The 17849-nt window shown below is 54.5% G+C and overlaps 6 protein-coding genes across 6 annotated transcripts; 4 read left to right on the forward strand and 2 right to left on the reverse strand.

The window, feature by feature from the left end:
• Positions 1–2781: 2781 nt before the first annotated feature.
• On the reverse strand, positions 2782–3147 carry GGTG_13400 (hypothetical protein; the record flags this gene model as incomplete). The annotated part of the gene is made up of 1 exon (XM_009231306.1): positions 2782–3147. One exon carries the CDS (start codon positions 3145–3147, stop codon positions 2782–2784), a length of 366 nt encoding a protein of 121 aa, XP_009229570.1.
• A 271-nt stretch (positions 3148–3418) lies between these two features.
• GGTG_13401 (hypothetical protein) lies at positions 3419–6717 on the forward strand. Its single transcript, XM_009231307.1, has 3 exons — positions 3419–4006; positions 4099–4459; positions 4539–6717. The coding sequence occupies exons 1-3, from the start codon at positions 3579–3581 to the stop codon at positions 6579–6581; spliced, it is 2832 nt and encodes a 943-aa protein (XP_009229571.1). The 5' UTR covers positions 3419–3578; the 3' UTR covers positions 6582–6717.
• Positions 6718–7573: 856 nt separating this feature from the next.
• On the reverse strand, positions 7574–8072 carry GGTG_13402 (hypothetical protein; the record flags this gene model as incomplete). The annotated part of the gene is made up of 2 exons (XM_009231308.1): positions 7574–7642; positions 7797–8072. 2 exons carry the CDS (start codon positions 8070–8072, stop codon positions 7574–7576), a joined length of 345 nt encoding a protein of 114 aa, XP_009229572.1.
• Positions 8073–8684: 612 nt separating this feature from the next.
• GGTG_13403 (hypothetical protein) lies at positions 8685–9416 on the forward strand (the record flags this gene model as incomplete). The annotated part of the gene is made up of 2 exons (XM_009231309.1): positions 8685–8758; positions 9106–9416. The coding sequence occupies 2 exons, from the start codon at positions 8685–8687 to the stop codon at positions 9251–9253; spliced, it is 222 nt and encodes a 73-aa protein (XP_009229573.1). The 3' UTR covers positions 9254–9416.
• Positions 9417–10902: 1486 nt separating this feature from the next.
• GGTG_13404 (hypothetical protein) lies at positions 10903–12955 on the forward strand (the record flags this gene model as incomplete). The annotated part of the gene is made up of 6 exons (XM_009231310.1): positions 10903–11153; positions 11240–11568; positions 11646–11897; positions 11967–12289; positions 12349–12570; positions 12662–12955. The coding sequence occupies 6 exons, from the start codon at positions 10903–10905 to the stop codon at positions 12953–12955; spliced, it is 1671 nt and encodes a 556-aa protein (XP_009229574.1).
• Positions 12956–15336: 2381 nt separating this feature from the next.
• On the forward strand, positions 15337–17139 carry GGTG_13405 (hypothetical protein; the record flags this gene model as incomplete). Its single annotated transcript, XM_009231311.1, has 2 exons — positions 15337–16433; positions 16617–17139. The coding sequence occupies exons 1-2, from the start codon at positions 15892–15894 to the stop codon at positions 17137–17139; spliced, it is 1065 nt and encodes a 354-aa protein (XP_009229575.1). The 5' UTR covers positions 15337–15891.
• Positions 17140–17849: the final 710 nt, after the last annotated feature.

A 17849-nucleotide genomic window follows, 5' to 3' on the forward strand; every position in this document is an offset into this window, starting at 1 on the left:
GAGTAATAGTAAAAATGTCACTAATTCATTATAAAATCGGCTACGTAATTAAATATAACCTGTTAAAATTTGGTCAAATTTGGGCTTAAATTGGCGGAATTAACAAAGGTATCAAAATCGCGTTTAACACGTAATTTCGAGTGATCGACTCGCTTGTGTGACCGACTCGCTTGTGAACCACGTTAAACGATATTTATTAAAAAAAACTTTAAACCATTTTAACGTTTTCAAACACGTAATAAATTTAAAAATCGCTTTATAAATAATAACAGCTTTTATTTATTATTAACGATATATAAATGAAAAAAATACGATCCCATATCGATTTAAATAAAAACCACTTGTTAAATTTGCATTAACGTGGTTCACAAGCGAGTCGGACACCCAAGCGAGTCGGACACCCAAACGCGACCTCCAGTCAATCGACGCGCATACCAACCCAACAACGCCAGGAATCCATTCAAACTACTCGGAACTGTATACATCGGACATTTCTACTTCTTCCTGACAGGTGCGCGCGTTGTGTCCGGTCTTGCTGCAGGTGCCACAGCGCCGACGAACCGTCGGCGCCCTCCTTTCCGGAACCCCCTGATCGCGCATTTCTTGCTGTAACTGTCCATCCAGCGCCTCCTGGTCCAGCACATCTCGTACCTCTTCAATAGTAAGTGACCCTCCTTGTCGGACACGTGTTTTTTTGGCCTTTCGGCGTTTGCTTAATGCTTCGTTCGCCTTGCGTAGCGAAGCAACTTCGGCCCTTAGGAGGGCCACTTGATGCATGATCGAACTTGTTCCTTTCGCAAGCTGGTCCACAGCCGCTAGCATGGGTGTCGGAGAGCTGCTTCGGTGATTGGAGATCCGAGTTTTAATGTGCTCGGATTGCGAAGTTGCTTCCTTGGCTGTCCGGGGCGTTTTGGAGGTCCAAGGTTCGGGGTCGTTCAGGGGCGTCCTTGGGGGAGTTGGAGTCCGTAGCTTCACATCCAGCATTTCCAGGACCGAATCCGGATTAAAAGGAGTAAGGCCAGCCCCTCGGAAACCTCCTTGAATGTTTGTTTCGGTCATAGAGTTAAAGAATGCCGCTTTGAACGCCGAAAGGAACTCGACTTTGGTGACGTGGTTAACGTGTAACCTCATCAGGTCCTCGATTTGTCGACCGTACGCCCGCTTCATTGGGCCGAAGCATCCAACATCAAGCGGCTGAAGGAAGTGAGACGAATGCGGAGGCATGCAAATCGTAACAATGTTGTGTTTTTGGCAGTAAAGCTCGAAATCCGTCGAGTGGTGGCTTTCGTGTCCGTCCAGCACTAACAAACGATAGGGGCCTTTTGCGCGCGACGCAGTATGTTTGTCGAAATGCCGAATCCATTCCAGGCCGAGCTCGTTCGTAGTCCAACCGTTGGCACTTGTTGCGATAACCCAATTGCGTGGGAGGTCGGTTTCCGAGTACCAATTGGCCAGGTGGTACTGCCCCTTGACGATGATGAAAGGAGGGACCGCCCAACCGCAACAATTAACCCCTTGGATAACTGTAGCCCATTCCCGGTTGCCAGGTTGGACCAGCTTTGCTTTGCCACGGCCTTCCGACGTTGTAATAACCATAACGGCGGCGATCATGCCCATAAGGAAGCCGGTCTCGTCGAAGTTGTAAATGTCGTCATCCAGGATGCCATATTTGGCCACAGTGTTCCGTACAAGGTCGAACCACGCAGAAACGAGCTTGGGATCTTCGCACTTGGCCCTCTGGTAGTCGTACTTTCGAATCCAGCGCGTACCGAGCTCTGCGCGGCGCTTAACGAAGTTCGCGACCCAGTTCTTGCCAACGGTGCCCGCGTCGCGCTCGGCAAGCAATCGGTTGGCCATATCTTCAACACCAGAAGGCCGGGGAGGAAATGCGCGGGAATCCAGCTCGAGTATGTACTTGATAAGCGCCTCCTCTTCGGACTCTGTCAATTTCCGGAAGTTGGGCATGCTGTCGCATCGAGCAGGTTTGCCGCGGCGTCGGTCGCTCAATGTAGAAATGGGGACATTGTAAAGCTTTGCTGCAGCACGCAGGCTAATTTTCGGATCATTTTTGATTGCCAGCAAGGCAAGGATCACTCTGGACTCTTTGGATTGCGAATCCATTACGTAGGTGTCGAGATGTTTGGGTGGAAAGTTGACGCGACGCGTCGCGTCGAAAAGTGTCCGACTCGCTTGTGAACCACGTTATATGGTTCTTCCCTCAAATTGTGTAATTAAAAGCTGCACGTGGGAAATAATAAAATAAATAGATATAAAAATAAACCGGATTAATCCTTTAGAATAAATTGCATTAAAATCGTTGTTAAAAATAACGATAATAATAACGATTAAATAATAAAACGGGACGGGAAAAAAAGCATTAAAAATACATTATTAAAACGACGGGCTTTAAAAAAAATAAAACTTGTAAAAAAAGCCGGCTTAACCAGGGTGGAATGAAATAAAATGGATAAAAAAACGAAAAAAATACATTACGATCTCGTAAATAAACACGTTTATAATCACGCTAATTAATACGTTCGTAATTGTATTTATTTAATTAATAACGTTTAAATAACTATAAATTAATTAAAAAGCACGAAACGAAATTCATATAAAAATAAAACACTGGATATGGAAAAGGTTTAATCCGGCCCCAATTATTGCGCGAAAGAAATGGTTACATTTTTAAAATGTAATAAAATAAGTAATTACTTCTTATAATTTATATAAATTAAAAAAAGCAAATAAATTATAGTTATGATTAAAATTAATAACTAGTGATTATATTCCTAACCCTGTTTGCGGGTACCGGGGCAGCCACCCAATGGGACGGAATAAATGAACCCAAAACATCCCCCCAAAGACAAGTATTAAAATAGCCCCAGGGATAATCCCTGTATCCCACAGGCCCTGGATAATCCGAGGCGCAGCCCGCCAAATCTCGTGGCAAATCGAGGCTGGGATTCGGATGAAGCCGTTGTTGTGCTGCCGGAGCGGGAGCCTGGAGTTGAGGTCGTATCCTCGCAGGAATCTTGTTTGAATATTGTTTTCGACATTCCGCTGCTGTTCGATATCGTCGTTCCGGTAGGCTCGTCTGGACGAAAAGCGAGCAGCCGAGGTGGGCACGCCAATCGTTCGCGCCGCCATAATTCTTTTCTCGTCGTTGTTGTTGGTGAATTCAAGGCGACATTGTTACACAGTTGCCGCGCGCGGACATAACCAGCAAAACGAGCAGCTCACGATTTCGCTGTGGTTTCAGACAGCCTGACCCCTCTCCTTTTATTTGACGCTAGGGGTACGCCGCCAACGAATCCTGCCACATGTGTGGCGACCTGGCGCTTACGGATTGGCTCGTTTTCGAACCCTCGTCTGCCTCTGCCGCCTTACGCTATCGCTCCGAGCTGGGAAGGCGGTAAGTGTCGGGCGGGGTTTGTCAACAGTGCCGAAAGCGTGGCAAGGCTGCGCTTTCTTGAAGGGGTAAGCAGCGGGCGCGCACACACAACTTCTGGTATCGCATTGTCCAAAAATCCACGATCACTTCCTGTGCTACTGCAGGTCGGTCGCCTGCCGTGATAGCTATGGAACCCGTCACCATAGTTGGCCTGGTCTCGGGCATTATCACGTTCATCGACTTCGGCATCAAGGTTGCCCAGGCGGCGACGTTGGCTCGACAGGCGGCCCATGTTGTCATCCCGGAGCTGAGCGAGCTAGAACATATCCTCGACGACATCCAGCGCCACAATAACCAAGTCTCTAACGACCCATCAGTCTCCGAGCAATGGAAGAATCTGCGGCCGCTTGTTTCCGAATCAGAGAAGCTGCACGAGGAGCTGCGTGCGATTCTGCTGAAGTTGAAAATGCCCGAAGGGACCAGGTTCAAGAGCCTGGAAGCGGCGCGGATCATGCTGACGGCACAGCTCAAGAAAGGGGATATTGACAAGCTGAGGGGTCGTCTGGAGTCCCTGGACAGCCGCATAAGGCGGAACGTCAGCACCATGCTGCAAGTGTGAGTGTCAGAACCTGCCGTGAGCCCCGGTTCCTGATTTCCGAAAGTCTGACAAGCGTCGAATGCGACGCGCTTGACAATTTGTTCACCAGAGACCAGCAGTCAGCCGTGGTCAAAGAGCTCAAGTCTCTCAGGGAGATGCATCAGAATTACAACATCAACACGGAGTTCAAACTCGATCAGATCCGGCAAGACATACACGTAATGGCAACAAACAAGGAAGTGGAGCTGGCGGCTCTCAAAGAGAGGCTGGAATGCCTCGACGCAGAAAGAAAAGTGAGCAAGCAGCAGACAGAGGTTCTAGAGAGCCTATTCTTCCAGGATCTGCACCGTCGATTCTATCGCATACCTGAATCGGACAAGTACACCAGCGAGTGGCTCTTTAACCGAGGGAAAACATCCTTCGGGGACTGGCTAGAGTTCGGAAGAGGAATTTTCTGGATAACTGGCAAGGTACGCAGTCCTCGCGAATTGATGCCTGAAAATAATCCACACAGGGGCTGGTGCTAACGAGCCAGGACGGCACACGCAGGCCGGCAGTGGGAAGTCGACACTTATGAAGTTTGCCTCCCAGCACGCGTCCACTCAGAGCCCGCTGCGACGATGGGCAGGTCCGGCAAAGCTCTGCACTGCATCCTACTACTTTTGGAACCAGGGCTTCAACCTGCAAAAGTCCCGAGTGGGCCTCCTACGAACCCTCATCTTCGAGATCCTCCGAAGCTCGCCCAGCATCATCCCGCAGGTCGCAAAGGGGCGCAGCAGGTTCGACAGTTGGGAGAGAGCCGAGCTCGAATCGACACTGCGGCTCATCGCAGAGCAGGACCAGCTCCCAATGAGATTCTGCTTCTTCATAGACGGGCTTGACGAGTACGACGGCATGGAGGAGGACGTGGTCGAGGTACTGACGTTTCTCGCGGCGACGGCCCACATCAAGCTGTGCGTGTCGACGCGGCCCCGGAGCGTCTTTGACCGCGTCTTCAACCTGCCGGCCAACGCCCTAGTCCTCCACAATTACACCATGGACGGCATCCGGAGTCATATTTCCAAGACGCTGCTGGAAAACGACATGTTTGACAAGTTGGAGCCCGAAAGTCGTGAAGGCATCATCAAAAAGATCGCCCAGCAGGCCCAAGGGGTCTGGCTCTGGGTGTACCTTGTCATCCGGGACATACGTTTGGCCGTCAACCGCAACGAGCCGGTCGAGAAACTGGAGCAAATCGTTTCCAACCTGCCGGTTGACTTGGAGGCTTATTTTGAGCGCAGTATCCAGAGAATTCATCCGAGCTTCAGGCGGGAGATGGCCGAGACGTTCCTTATAACCATCGAGGAGGTCCAGCCGCTCCCGCTGTTTGCTTTCGAACTTTTGGAAACGGAACGCCGCGACCCGGACTATGCAATACGGGCGCCTGTCGAGCCTTTAAACAGCGGAACAATCCGGTCATCGCGCGTGATCTGGGCCGATCGCGTCCAAAACCGCTGCGGGGACCTCCTAGACGTGAGCGACGGCGCGCACCCGACGTTTCTGTGGCACCCAGTCGACTTTCTGCACCGCACCGTGCGCGACTTCCTCCGCGACTCGTACTCGGACCAACTAAAACGCGAGCTCGGCTCCGCGTCTGACTTCGACGCGCCGCTGTCGCTGTGCAAGGTGATGCTGCGGCTGCTCAAGGGCCTCCCCAAGGGCCGCTTTTCGGAGGAGGAGTCGTTCAACCGCGTCGTCCGGCTCGTTGACGAGCTCCTCTACTACGCGCACGAGGTGGAGAAGCGAAGCGGCGGCAACGACGGGGGCAGCAGCAACAGCTATCCAAAGTCGACCATGGTCGCCTTGCTGGACGAGGTGGACCGCGTCAACAGCCGCTACGCAAAATACGCCAGGGTTTCCAGCCACTGGACAAACGTGCGAGACCTGCCTAGGTCCAGGTTCCTCAGCTGGGACGAGTACCACGAGCGCGGCAGGTGCGACTTCATCGCCCTCGCCATCCAGGCGCGCCTCACGCGCTACGTCGGCGCCAAGCTCACCTCGTCGCCCGACGAGGGGCGCACGCTCATGGGCCGCAAGCAGGGGAGGCCGTACCTCGGCTACGCCCTGCGCCCGCTGCGCGTTACGCCCGTCAAGATGCCGTACCACTCGGTCCGGGACGACGCGCCCGTCGACGTCGTCATGGTGGCGCTGCTCCTGTCGCCGCCGCTCTCGGCGGACCCGAACCAGCAGGTGTACGTCAACGACGGCCGGACCGTCTGGGCGCTCTTTCTCGTGTCGTGCCTGCAGATGAACCGGCGCGGCGAGGCGGCGGGCAGTGAGGCCGTCAAGGAGGCCTGGCTCGGCGCGTGCAAGCTGCTCATCAGGCACGGCGCCCGCGAGGACTGCTTCCGCGTCGGCAACTGGGACAACTTCGACGAGAGCCGCCCGCGGTCCGTCCACGAGGTGTTTGGCGAACTCTTCGGCGCCGAGCAGGCGGGCGTCTTGTCCCGGATGATGGAGGAGGAGGCGCAGGCCCGACGCGGGACTGGCTGGTTCTCGAGTTGGGGCCCCTTTGGTTGGGCAGCCCAGGGCTTAGCATGGAAGGCAGCTTGAGCCCCCTCTCTGCTCCGACGTCCCAAGACTGGCAAATCATACCTGTAGGAATCTGCAATACTACCATGTTTAGCATGGGGAGCCGCCCTTTTTACCCTCCGTAATACTTTTTAGACCCTAAACCTAATCTAAAGGAATTTTTTTTTTAAAAAAAACCCCCCCGAATGGATTTTGGCCTCACCCGCATACCTACCTACCTACCTACCTACCTAGTCAGCTTCGTTGGCGGTCGACACCTTCAACCAGTCAACGTACGGGCCGCTTTGCTACGAGCCCACGGGTGTACGTACTGGCAGAGACCAGGCTCGGCGACCATCAGCGTTCCGAGGCAAAGGCGCAGCTAGGAGTCTGGACTGCCGCGTGGCCAAGCTTTGCGCCGCTTCCTTCGGCGGATCCAGAGACCCGGGCGGATCTACAGACCCCGGCGGCGCTACCATCCATTCCCCTCTTGCTTTCCATCAACAAGACCCGGGAGTTGTACTTGCCTTTGAACATGGGCGGAACCGATTGTATTTTGGAGTCGTATCGCCTACCTAGGCAGGTAGGTACCTACTCGCGGTTTTGCGACTGCTGGCCAGATGGGTTCCTGGAAAGTTCCGCATTCCGCATGGGTCGAGCAATTTGCTGCGTATAGCAGCAGTACGACTGCATCCCGACGATGCAAGTTACGCCTTTCCCGTCATGGCAGGACGGAGACACGCGAGCGCTGGTGGTTGTAAAAAGAGCCAATGGGATGACTGGATGAAATGCGGAGAATCGTTGACCGAAAATCACACCCATTTCTGTCGGCCATGCACCCTTTTTGCCCATGACAATCCATGCGCTCGAGGATGGGTAGCATCGGCGGACGCTACGCCACCCTGGGACAACACCTTACTGGATGAACTGCCACATTTACACGCGTTTTGCTCGAACCAGCTATGCAGAAAGCGAGAGGTGCTTCGGGGTGGTGTCGCTGTCTGGTATAGAACAAGGAAGTCGGATTCGATGGCCTATGTGGCATGCCACGCAGTATTCCAAGCAGCCGTGTAAGTTGAAATACCGGCCATCCACCCTCCGCGCTGGCATATGTTGTTAGTCTACTTCATTGCTCGCCACATCTAGCTAAAGATCCTGCCTATATGTCCTCTGTTGATCACATCGAAACACTACTAGTAAAAGTTCTGGCCTAGATAAAATGCGCACGGTGAAAAGAACAATGCCTGAAAAATTTACCACGCCACGAGCTGGACAGCCGTCAAAGGCCCTGTGGGTGTTGTCGTTACCGCCGTCCGGCCGACTTACCCTGGAGAGGCTTCTTGGCACCCTGGGCGCCGTCGTTTCCCTCATTGCCTGTCTCGTCTCCGTAGCATCTCTTATCAGGTCGTCAACCGTAGCGCCCATGCTCTCCTTCGTCTCACACTTTCCCACCCCGGACATCTCTTCCATCGCCATCTTCTCCGCCAAGCCGATCAAGACAAACCTCAGCCAGCCAGCCACAACGTCGCCCATCAGCACCACCATCGCCCCATTCGTCTGCGACGACACCCACGCCTACCGGATCGAGATCATCTCCGCATCCCCGCTCGTAAATGAGTTGTTGCAGGCGTTAGTTTTTTGTTGTTTCTCTTTCTTTTTTCTCTCGTCCCTTTTCTCACCCTCTTCATATCCCTAGAGTATAATTGCACCATAAACTAGAGGCTTTTTCGGCAGCAAATTCGGATTCGAGTAGAATTTTCGTTCGTAGCGCCAATCGACTGTGTTCTAGTTTTCGACCATGGCTGTAACAAATTACACAGTACAAAATTCTGCTGGCAGAATTCTTTAGACACGCTCATTACATAACACAAAATCCTGCCGGCAGAATTCTTTAAACACGCTTAATTACATAATGTAAAATTCTGCCAGCAGAATTCTTTAGACACGCTTAATTACGTAACGCAAAATTCTGCCGGCGGAATTCTTTGGACACGCTTAATTACGTAACGCAAAATTTTGCCGGCAGAATGTTTTGCACGCATTGAATTACACAAAATAATTCTGCCGGCAGAATTCCAATGTAACACTTATGGTGCAATGTGCGCTTCGCCTGCTACAAACAAGCGTCTGCTCCCATCCATGCTAATGGCGGCTGTACGCACAGCACAGGCACCACCAAGCAGTATAACGCTGCAGGTGCTAGCCGGCCTGGACACGCGGTAGAATTCCCGGGTCGGCAGCGACTGTCGCCGGCGCTACCTGGACCCAACCTCGCCGCGCCGATAAGCCTACTTGGCCTTATGTCTCGATTTTCGCCATTTTCCCATTTGAGTCGACCAAGAGCTTGCCGCTTTCGTCGCGCGTTATGTCGACCTGGTCGATATGGTCCTCCCGGCTTCCATGCCGCCGGCTTACGCTCCTTGGGCTCCTCCGAACTGGCCGCGTTGCTCCCGTTGAAACGCGCGTCTTGGCCGAGGACGCTTTGCCGGTCGCCGGTCGGCCGCGCTTCTTCGGCTTGATTGCCTTTTGCGTCTTGGCGTACAACGTTTTAACGCCCCTATTTTAGTGAGGTTCTCGCCACAGCCTCCGCACGTCCGCGGGCCCAGAGCGATACGATGGAACCGGGCTACGGACGCTGGCCTTTACCTCAAAGCCATACGAGGCAGTACACTGCTTCTCCATGCTACGTTCCTGTGACGGCCCAGGGCAGTTAACCGCACGCCGCAGGTATCCACGTGAGCACGCGCCGCGGAACAGCCCGTGCGACAAGACGCCGCACCACCTTTTCTTCCGCATCGCGTGCCCGGCGCTCCGCGCCTCTCTCCCTTTCCCTCCCCATAGAAGAGTCTTTCGTCCATAGCATCAATTGAGCCTGGCCGCGAAGCCTACTCTTCCCGATCGTGACGGGGGAACATCCGCGGGATCGACGTCGGTGGGTATATGAGAAAGGAAGCCTGGAGCCGGGAAACCGGCAAAGGGCGACCGATCTCAGCGGTCGGGGTGCAGCGGGCAGTGGTTGCAGGGGCCTCCGGGCCCCAGCAGTACTGTTCCGTCCTGCCCACGGCGTGCTAGGCCTACCCTTCCCGGCGCGTAAGCGGCGGCGGGAGGCCGGCACGGCGGACCGCTTTAGCAGTCAGTTCCCCTGTGGGCCGCCTTCGGGCGCTAAGAAGGGGTTTGCTGCTGCTCGCAGTCAGTTCCCCTGTGGACAGCCCTGGGGCCCGAAGGAGGGGTTTGCTGCAGCCCAAAGCGGCTTTAGCCGCGGCGGGCACGTCCCTTATCTGAACCGGCCGTCGTCGCGTGGACCGTTATGCAGCCTTGTAGGAGACACACCTCGGTCAAGGCGGATCATGGCGGCGGCCAACCCCTGGAACGGCGCACGCCACGGCGTTTGCGCCTAACCAGAACGCCCTTTCGCGGCGGCGCCCCCGCGCTGTCGCAAGAGGTTGGGCTCTGAAGACCGCTGGCCCCGTGGCCAAATATCAGAAGAGCATCGGGAGACACCCACCCGCCGGGGACGCCGAACAGCTGAACCTCCGGGGCGAGGACTCCTCCTAGGCAACCTAGGCGGCACCCGGCCCCCTGAACGGGGCCTCGTGCCGGCCGAAAGCAGCCTGGAGAACAGAGAGGGGGAAAGCGGTTGCCTCCGCGGGCGGCAACGGCGCTGTTCCTCAAGGTATAAAGACACGACAAGCAAAAAAGCGATTAGCATTGTTTGCGGAACGACGCCGACAGCGCCGACAGCGGTGGAAGGAGACATTAGTCTTATTGCGTAGGCATACAAGCCCTGCCGTGCAGACGCACGAGGAGACGAACCCGCCCGATGGGCCGACAGCAACGGTATGGAATTCGCCCGAAAAATCGACCTACACACGAAGCCGGAGGAATTCCCGACGTGGTATTTTCCAACGTCCCTCTACCGCCACTAAGGTCACAAAGGAACCACAAACCATGCCCAATGCCGGACGGTTGGGTAGAGGACTTGCAAAAGGGTCCAAAGAGCGATGTGATACGAACTGCCACAAATGCCTAATGCCAGCGATATGACACGGACTGCCACAGATGCCCAATGCCGAACGGTTGGGTAGAGGACTTGCAAAAGGGTTCAAAGAGCGATGTAACAAAAGTAAGGCTGCCGGGCCGACCTAATCGACCCGCCAGAGGTTCGGTTGGGGATGTAACTACGTACCTCGCACAAACCACAGAACGGGTTACTTAAACCTGCTTGGGGGGCGTGGAGGCTTCGGGAGGTTTACTCTTTTAAACATCTTTAAAGGCTTGAGGGATTTTTATCGGCAGAAATCATTCCCCAACTTCCCATTCCCCTTACACGAGGCAACCTCGCAACACCATCCCAGTGTCCAAAATGGTGGGCAGCGGTAACCCCTCCGAGTACGCCCTGGCGGTTCAGAAAGAGGCCAGGGAAGCCGCCGAGTCCGTCCCGGCGCGCAGCATGGTCAAAAGTGGTACGTGGGCAAGCCCCCTCGCAACCGCGCCGTCCGCGGTATGCACAATGGCCGTCCTCCTCAGGACAGCGGCCTCGGCCGCGGCTGCTGGCGTCGCCGTCAAGTCACGGGATGTGAAGGGTGACAGGGGTGAGATTATTGGTGAACTGCCGTATGTCCGAGTCCCTATCCAAAATCGTACAATATTACCAGATGCGTGGAACTTACTGAAACTCGTTCTTCTTTTCGCCCCTCTAGCCACGAACTGCTCTACGCAAACCCGGAACCCTGTTCCAACCTCGGTCGAAACGCGTTTACGGACGCCCGCAGCACCATGAGCTACATCAACAAGGTCGCGATAAAGATGATCGAAAACAAGGGCAAGCTTGAAAGCATCCTCCGCGCCATCGACGAGGTAGACGATGATGACGAAGACGATAATGACGGCGCCACCTTGGTCGACGACGTCAACGATGTTAGGGAAAGCACGGCGGGCTGCCTGGCGAAGATCAAGGACCTCACTAGATCTTTCCAGTACTGGTACCGGATGATTCAATGCCTAAAGGAGAACGTTGCCGCCTGCCAAGGTACGTACAAGCTTAGGCACTCGCACATTTCCGGGGACACCGGAATCTAATCGAACGTACACTTTGCAGGAAGAAAGAAAAGGAAGCAAATGTAAATGGAGACTCGCTGCAGAAGAACGCGGCTGAGAAGAAAAAGCTCGCCGAGAAGGACAAGTCCACATCCGAAACCATCGAGAAATTGCAGCAGCAACTCAAGGACGCCGAGAAGAGAGTCTCCGAGGCCTCAGCCTACATGAAAGAGCTGGAGAGCGTGGTGCCGGTTATCACCGAGCCGAGCCTGGAGGAAAAGCACCTCAGTGTGGAGAAGAAGATTATCCAGCTCGAAAAAAGTGAGTAACCTGCCGAACCGACCCCTTCCGATTTACCCTCGAGGGCTCTGCTAACGCAATGACAAACAGAGAAGGGGCTCCTTGGTCGGGCGAAGGAGTTTATTAAGGGCGAGAGCACCAAAGATTTTATGGCCCGGACGGAACACCAGCGCGACACCGAGCAGCGGCGGGACGAGATCATCGAGCGGGAAAGAAAGCAGAGAGAGTCGCAGAAGGAGGAGGCGCGGCGGGCCCTGGCAGAGGCACGCGCCCATGAAAAAGATCTCAGCGACAAGGTGACCCAGCTTATCGCCGACATCGGTAGGAACAAGGAGAAGTTGGCGTCGGCCATGGCCAGCCTCGACAGCGCTGAACCACAGTTTAAGCGCCTCGAAGAGGAGAAGCTTGACCTCGTAGGTTTACTTACCCGGCTGCTGGAACCGCACACGTGCTAATTTGCCCTTGGAAACAGAACGGTATTTTGGCGATTTTGGAGGACTCAAGTCGTGAACTGGGAGTGTTGAGGACGCAGGTCCAGGAACTCGTCACGTTCTTCAAAGATATTCTCAGTGAAGTCGACCTGGCAGTGCAGGAGGATGTCGAGAAGGCATTCCTCCGGCCGATTGAAAACAAAATGACATACAACAGGGATAAAGTCTGCCAAGGTGTAAAGATGGGGCCGAAGATCAAATTGGTATGTACACGTGCGCCTACTGCGTTGACTGTTACCCCTCTTCGGTGCCCCAAAAAGGCAAAGCAGCTGAACTCGATTGGCGCTCTTCCAGAAGGTCCACAACAGTGCCATCAAGATCCAGGGCAGCTTTTGCGCCATCGGGGACATCACGGGCGTCTATGTCCTGGCCTCGGATCGTTATATCATCCCGGCCATTAATAGGATGGGGGCCCTTGCTGACGCCAAGGACGAAGACTTGCCCGCCCAAAAAGAGGACTTCACCAGCTGGTGCCGTCAGTCCATGGAAGAAATCCAGGTTTTGACCAAGGCGGCCGACGCAGAGATGCTGCCGCATATGACTGAGCGTCTCCAGCATTTGCAGCTGGCCATAAGGCCCGCCCACTGAGGCAGGTGTGCCCGCATCACACAATTGTTCGGGGAGGAGGAGGAGAGAGAGTGGACGAAGGAGAATACCATGTCGATGTTGCATCGTGGCCAGTGTAATTGTCGTGTGTTTTTTGAGCGGAGTTGTTTGTAGCTAGCACCTTGACGGGCATGTTGAGTTTTCTGCGTCGTCCATCGTTTTTAGCCGCGGTCACCCGCTCTATGTAGAGCGGTGGCCGGTCTCTACGTTTGACCAAAGAACCAAAACTGGCCCGTGAGGTTTACTAGACCAAGTCCCAGTCACGCCCAACACGCAATTCCGTCATTTACGGCGCTTCTGCGTGCTTTCAAGCGAGCTGTGGTGGCTTTCAAATACCCCTCTCCTCAACAGGGCCAGGCGACGGCTGGTGGGGCCTAGATTTTTATAGGGCCAGGGCATCCCCCGAAAGTAAACGAGTGATTGTCATCCAATCCAGCAAGCGTAAAAGCCGGCCTCGACAGGCACTAGGCCAGCCGTAGAAGGGGTGGCGATGCCTGTGGCGCCAGCCACGAGGGACAGCACCGCCCCGAGCGAGCAACGCACTCGGGGGTTGGGGAGCCACCACGGGTAGAGCGAGCACGTCACCCAACCGGCCACCTTGTCGCAAAGGAGCGGGTTCCTATGGGGGATCTACCAGCGCAGGCCCCGGTGTTCGTTAGACACCGCGTTCCACAACCCGGTGTTCGTTAGAGACCCTCGTCGGCCTCAGCGAGTGTGTGTCACGCACCGGCCGAGGCAGACGAGAGCTCGACATCTCCACCACACTTTCCGTGTATATAGAGCCCGAGGGTCTCCCACCCTCAACAGCATTTTCTACTAGTTCTTCAGAGGTAGAGATCAAGCCAATCGGTCTACTACATGCACCTCTACTTCACAATACACCTTCCCACCTGGGCCACGCATCGGCCAAGTCCTCGTCGAGACTGACGAACCCAAACCAACCGCCGAGGCTTCCAAGCGTGCAAACCCCCAAGGGCTGAAGCGGAAAGCTTCCTCCCCGCTGACCAGCCCCGCTGCTAGCCGCCAGCCTTTAAACCCGCCATTGCCAGCGCTACTGCTCACCACCTCCTTAGGTGTCTTACCTTAGGAGCAGAGGCCTCTCGTGGCTGCAGAGATTTATCTGCAGCCCGTGGTTCTAAGCGGCGTGGACCGGCAGAATCCAATGGGGTGGAAGCCCTGCAAAAGGCCTACCACTCCATTGGGTCGAGACGACCGTGCGTAACTGCTAGCTCGGCTTGCCAGCTATAACGAACGGTACAATAAATAAACACTCGACTCGGTCGTCCACTTCCTCCGTTTCGAGGAACGTTTGAGAGCGTGCGATATCGACGCGTCAAAGGCCGTTAAGGCGCGACGACAAATCGGTATTGTTTCATTTTGGGCGCAACGCGTGCTGCTGGTCTGCGCACTGGATTGGACAGGGCATGCCGAGACATTTTCGTTAGTTTACCGCTCCTTGCGCCGCTGGAACACGATTTGCGGTGCTGCGACGTGGAAATGATTGGCTGTGGATGTGTTTTGGCAAAAGCCATTACAGCCTTAAGGCTTTGCGGCATTTAACTGGCCACAGCCCGCTTTAGCGGTGATATTTTCTCTTTTTGGTTCGAAATGTGCAAATAAAGTCCGGCCAGAAATTTATCCATAGAGCTTGCATAAGTGCCACACCCCCAGGAACGCTATTTACCAATAGATTTGCAGGACAGTATCAGCTACGTTCACAGCCCTTCCGATTTGTCTGCCCGCTTTCATTACAGCCCAATTCTGCACCCATCACCCCATGATTAACATTTCGTAGCCCTTACGGCCTGGGATCCCTTTTGGTTTGTCTAGCCCTTCTGGCTAGCGCTCGTTGCAACCTAACCATTTGCTACTCCGCTCACATTTCGGTCCAATACCACATCCTATCAGCCAAATTCGGGGTGTTGGTGGCCTGCAGAAGCAGAAGCAACCAGTCCTCCTATGATTGCGAAGTGTTAAAAATAAGCACAATATGTACCAGGGTACCTACCCTGTAGCCCCTACCCTGCACTTGTGCTGGTTGGGCTAGTTTATGTATATAGCTTTAGGTTAAATGCGTGCATGTGTGCGTGCGTGCATTTAACTTACCCTACACTTCCTGCACGCTTTGGTGGGATTGGTGGCAACGCTAGCTACCCTGTAAAGGTTGCCACCACACGAATCACCCACCCTGCAGAAGCCCCCACACGACGGAGTCAACTTTGGAAGCCGAACGCAGAGATGGCTTTGGTGGCTGTGGGCTGATTTTTAAAAATCCCCATACTAAATAGTTTTTCGGAAAATCGCGCGCGGCACCGCAACCCCCAGGGGGAGAAAACACGCAGGATCGATATCGGTGGGTATACGAGTGAACAGAGTTGGCTGTTCCTCACACACAATCAAATCAAGCCTGTATCCCAACGTGCTTGGGGCCCTGCACAGCGCTAATTTAGTGCATTGCAGGGCCCGACCTAACTAAACGTGCGCCCTGCCGTCCCTGTGATTAGCGCATGCATTCCCACTGTGCCTGTTCATTTTAAAACGAAGGGCCCACGCGCACAACCTGACCAAAGTGTTCCAGCCTGACCAAAGCTGCGCCATTTGGGACTGAACAGAGCCTCCCTGTCTTCCCATCCAATTTCCCGTTCTTTCTGTTCGTCCCTTTTTGCATCCCCATTCCGTGCGCCTTTTGTCCCGCCGTTCAAACTTTGGCTACCTCGTTCTATGCTGGCGCTATCTCTGGGCCATACATTTTCCGGTTTTCGTGTGCTATTCGGTTCTTCCTACCCTGCTGGTGCTACCTTGCACAAAATAAGAGATTCGATCATAGCATATCCGCCGTTTCCCCTCCCTGGTCACATCTCTTCTTTTTCGTACCCTTTTACCTCCTCCGCCTCGTTGCTCTCCTATTGCCATTTACCATGTCGCCACCGATCGACCGCAGCGGTTTCCATCTAGCCATTATCTGTGCGTTGCGCGTCGAATCGGACGCTGTGAAGCTCCTTTTCGACGATATTTACGAGAAAAAGTACGGACGGGAAACCGGCGATACCAACACATACACGACGGGCCGCATCGGGAACCATGCCGTCGTACTTCTCCTGCTTCCATGCATGGGGATGGAGGCATCGGCGGCAAGCGCAAGGAGCTTGCAGTCGAGCTATACCAATATCAAACTTGCCCTGATCGTCGGTGTTTGCGGAGGTTTGCCCCAGATCCGTGGTCGGGACGCCTTTTTGGGTGACGTGATCGTTAGCAAGAGCATCCTCAACCATAACTTCGGCAGGCAATACCCCGACAAGTTCGTCGTTAGGTTCACCGAGGATACATTGGGGCAAACCAATAACTATATCCGCGGACTGCTCGAGCTTTTGGAAGGTAAGGACGAGCTGGACCGCCTGCAGAAAAAGGCAAGGGCGAATCTGGTGACTCTGCAAGCCGCCGCCACCGCCGCCGACAAGGAGTGAGGGACCAGCTACAGCCCTCCTTCCGACGACGCCGACACGATGTTCCCTGCGAAATACAACCATATCCATCGGGACGAAGATTGTGCGGATTGTGATGAAGATCCCCCGCGCTTTTGTGAGCAGGCCTCCAGGCTCTCTTGCGACGACGTTGGGTGCAAAACGCGCCTTTGTACCCCGAGGGGGAACCGGCAGCAGGAACGCCCGGTGGAGCTCGTCCCCCAGGTTTTCATGGGCAGGGTGGCCAGCGGCAACGCGGTTATGAAATCGGGCAAACACCGCGACGCAGTTGCCAAGGAGCACGACGTGATCGCCTTCGAAATGGAAGGGGCCGGGGCCTGGAAGGAGGTCCCTTGCATCGTCGTTAAGGGCATGTGTGACTACGCCGATAGCCACAAAAATAAGGAATGGCAGAACTTCGCTGCGGCAACGGCGGCTTCGGTGGCCGCGGCGATCCTAGACAAATACGAGGTGCCAGGCGGCGCCATGGAAGGAGTCGGGCAGACGCCGCTATTGTTGGCCGCGCAGAACGGGGGCGAGGCCGTCGTCAAGCTGCTGCTCGCCACAGGCAAGGTCGACGCCGACTCGAAGGATAGCTACGGGCGGACGCCGCTATGGTTGGCCGCGCAAAATGAACACGAGGCCGTCATCGAGCTGCTGTCGAAGGATGGGGACGGGCCCGCCGTTGCGAAACTTCTCGAATAACGACTTTACCACCTCCCCACTTACCACCTACTACCTACTTTTAATTATATACTTAAGACGTGGCAAATAGAAGGCCCTAAGAATGTGAAAGAATGTTGCTAAGCTAATGCTTGTTAAATGGTGGCAGCTCCGTGTGGCAATTGCACTGGGGTGCTCTGCTGGATTTATGACGTAGCGAATTTTTTGTTTCAGTGGGTTAGCCCTCGTGACCACTCGTAAACGCGACGCTTTTTTCCGTCGGTTATTGTCACGGCCATGGTCGAGGACTAGAACACAGTCAATTGGCGCTACGAACGAAGATTCTAATCTAAGGAAGAAAGGAAAGAAAGAGGGGATTCCAGTGTTCGGCGCGCGTTCGGCGCGTCTTGACAATGGACCATCGTGTGGGTCCGGGTCTGCGGGTCAAGGCCCACAGGCCTGGACCCAGATCGTCACAATGGTCGGCCGTGTGGGTCTTGATCCACCCCGTCACAGTTATCAGCGGCCCTTTTAAACCGCGATTTTACTCCCAAACGCGTAGGGATCAACTTCGAGCGCTACTTGCGCGGGTTAAAAGCACCCGCGAAAATCGGCCCTCTGTGTGAAAGGCACAGCCCAGATGCAGTACGCACTGGTATGGCCAAAAGGAATCTATTTTCTATAGGGAAAGAAAGGAGGAAAAGCTGATCGGAAGGACGGGCGGAGAGGTCGGGTTTTGAAGGTGGAGTTGA

Source organism: Gaeumannomyces tritici (genome assembly GCF_000145635.1).
Source record: "Gaeumannomyces tritici R3-111a-1 unplaced genomic scaffold supercont2.13, whole genome shotgun sequence".
In the NCBI taxonomy this organism is placed as follows: domain Eukaryota; kingdom Fungi; phylum Ascomycota; class Sordariomycetes; order Magnaporthales; family Magnaporthaceae; genus Gaeumannomyces; species Gaeumannomyces tritici.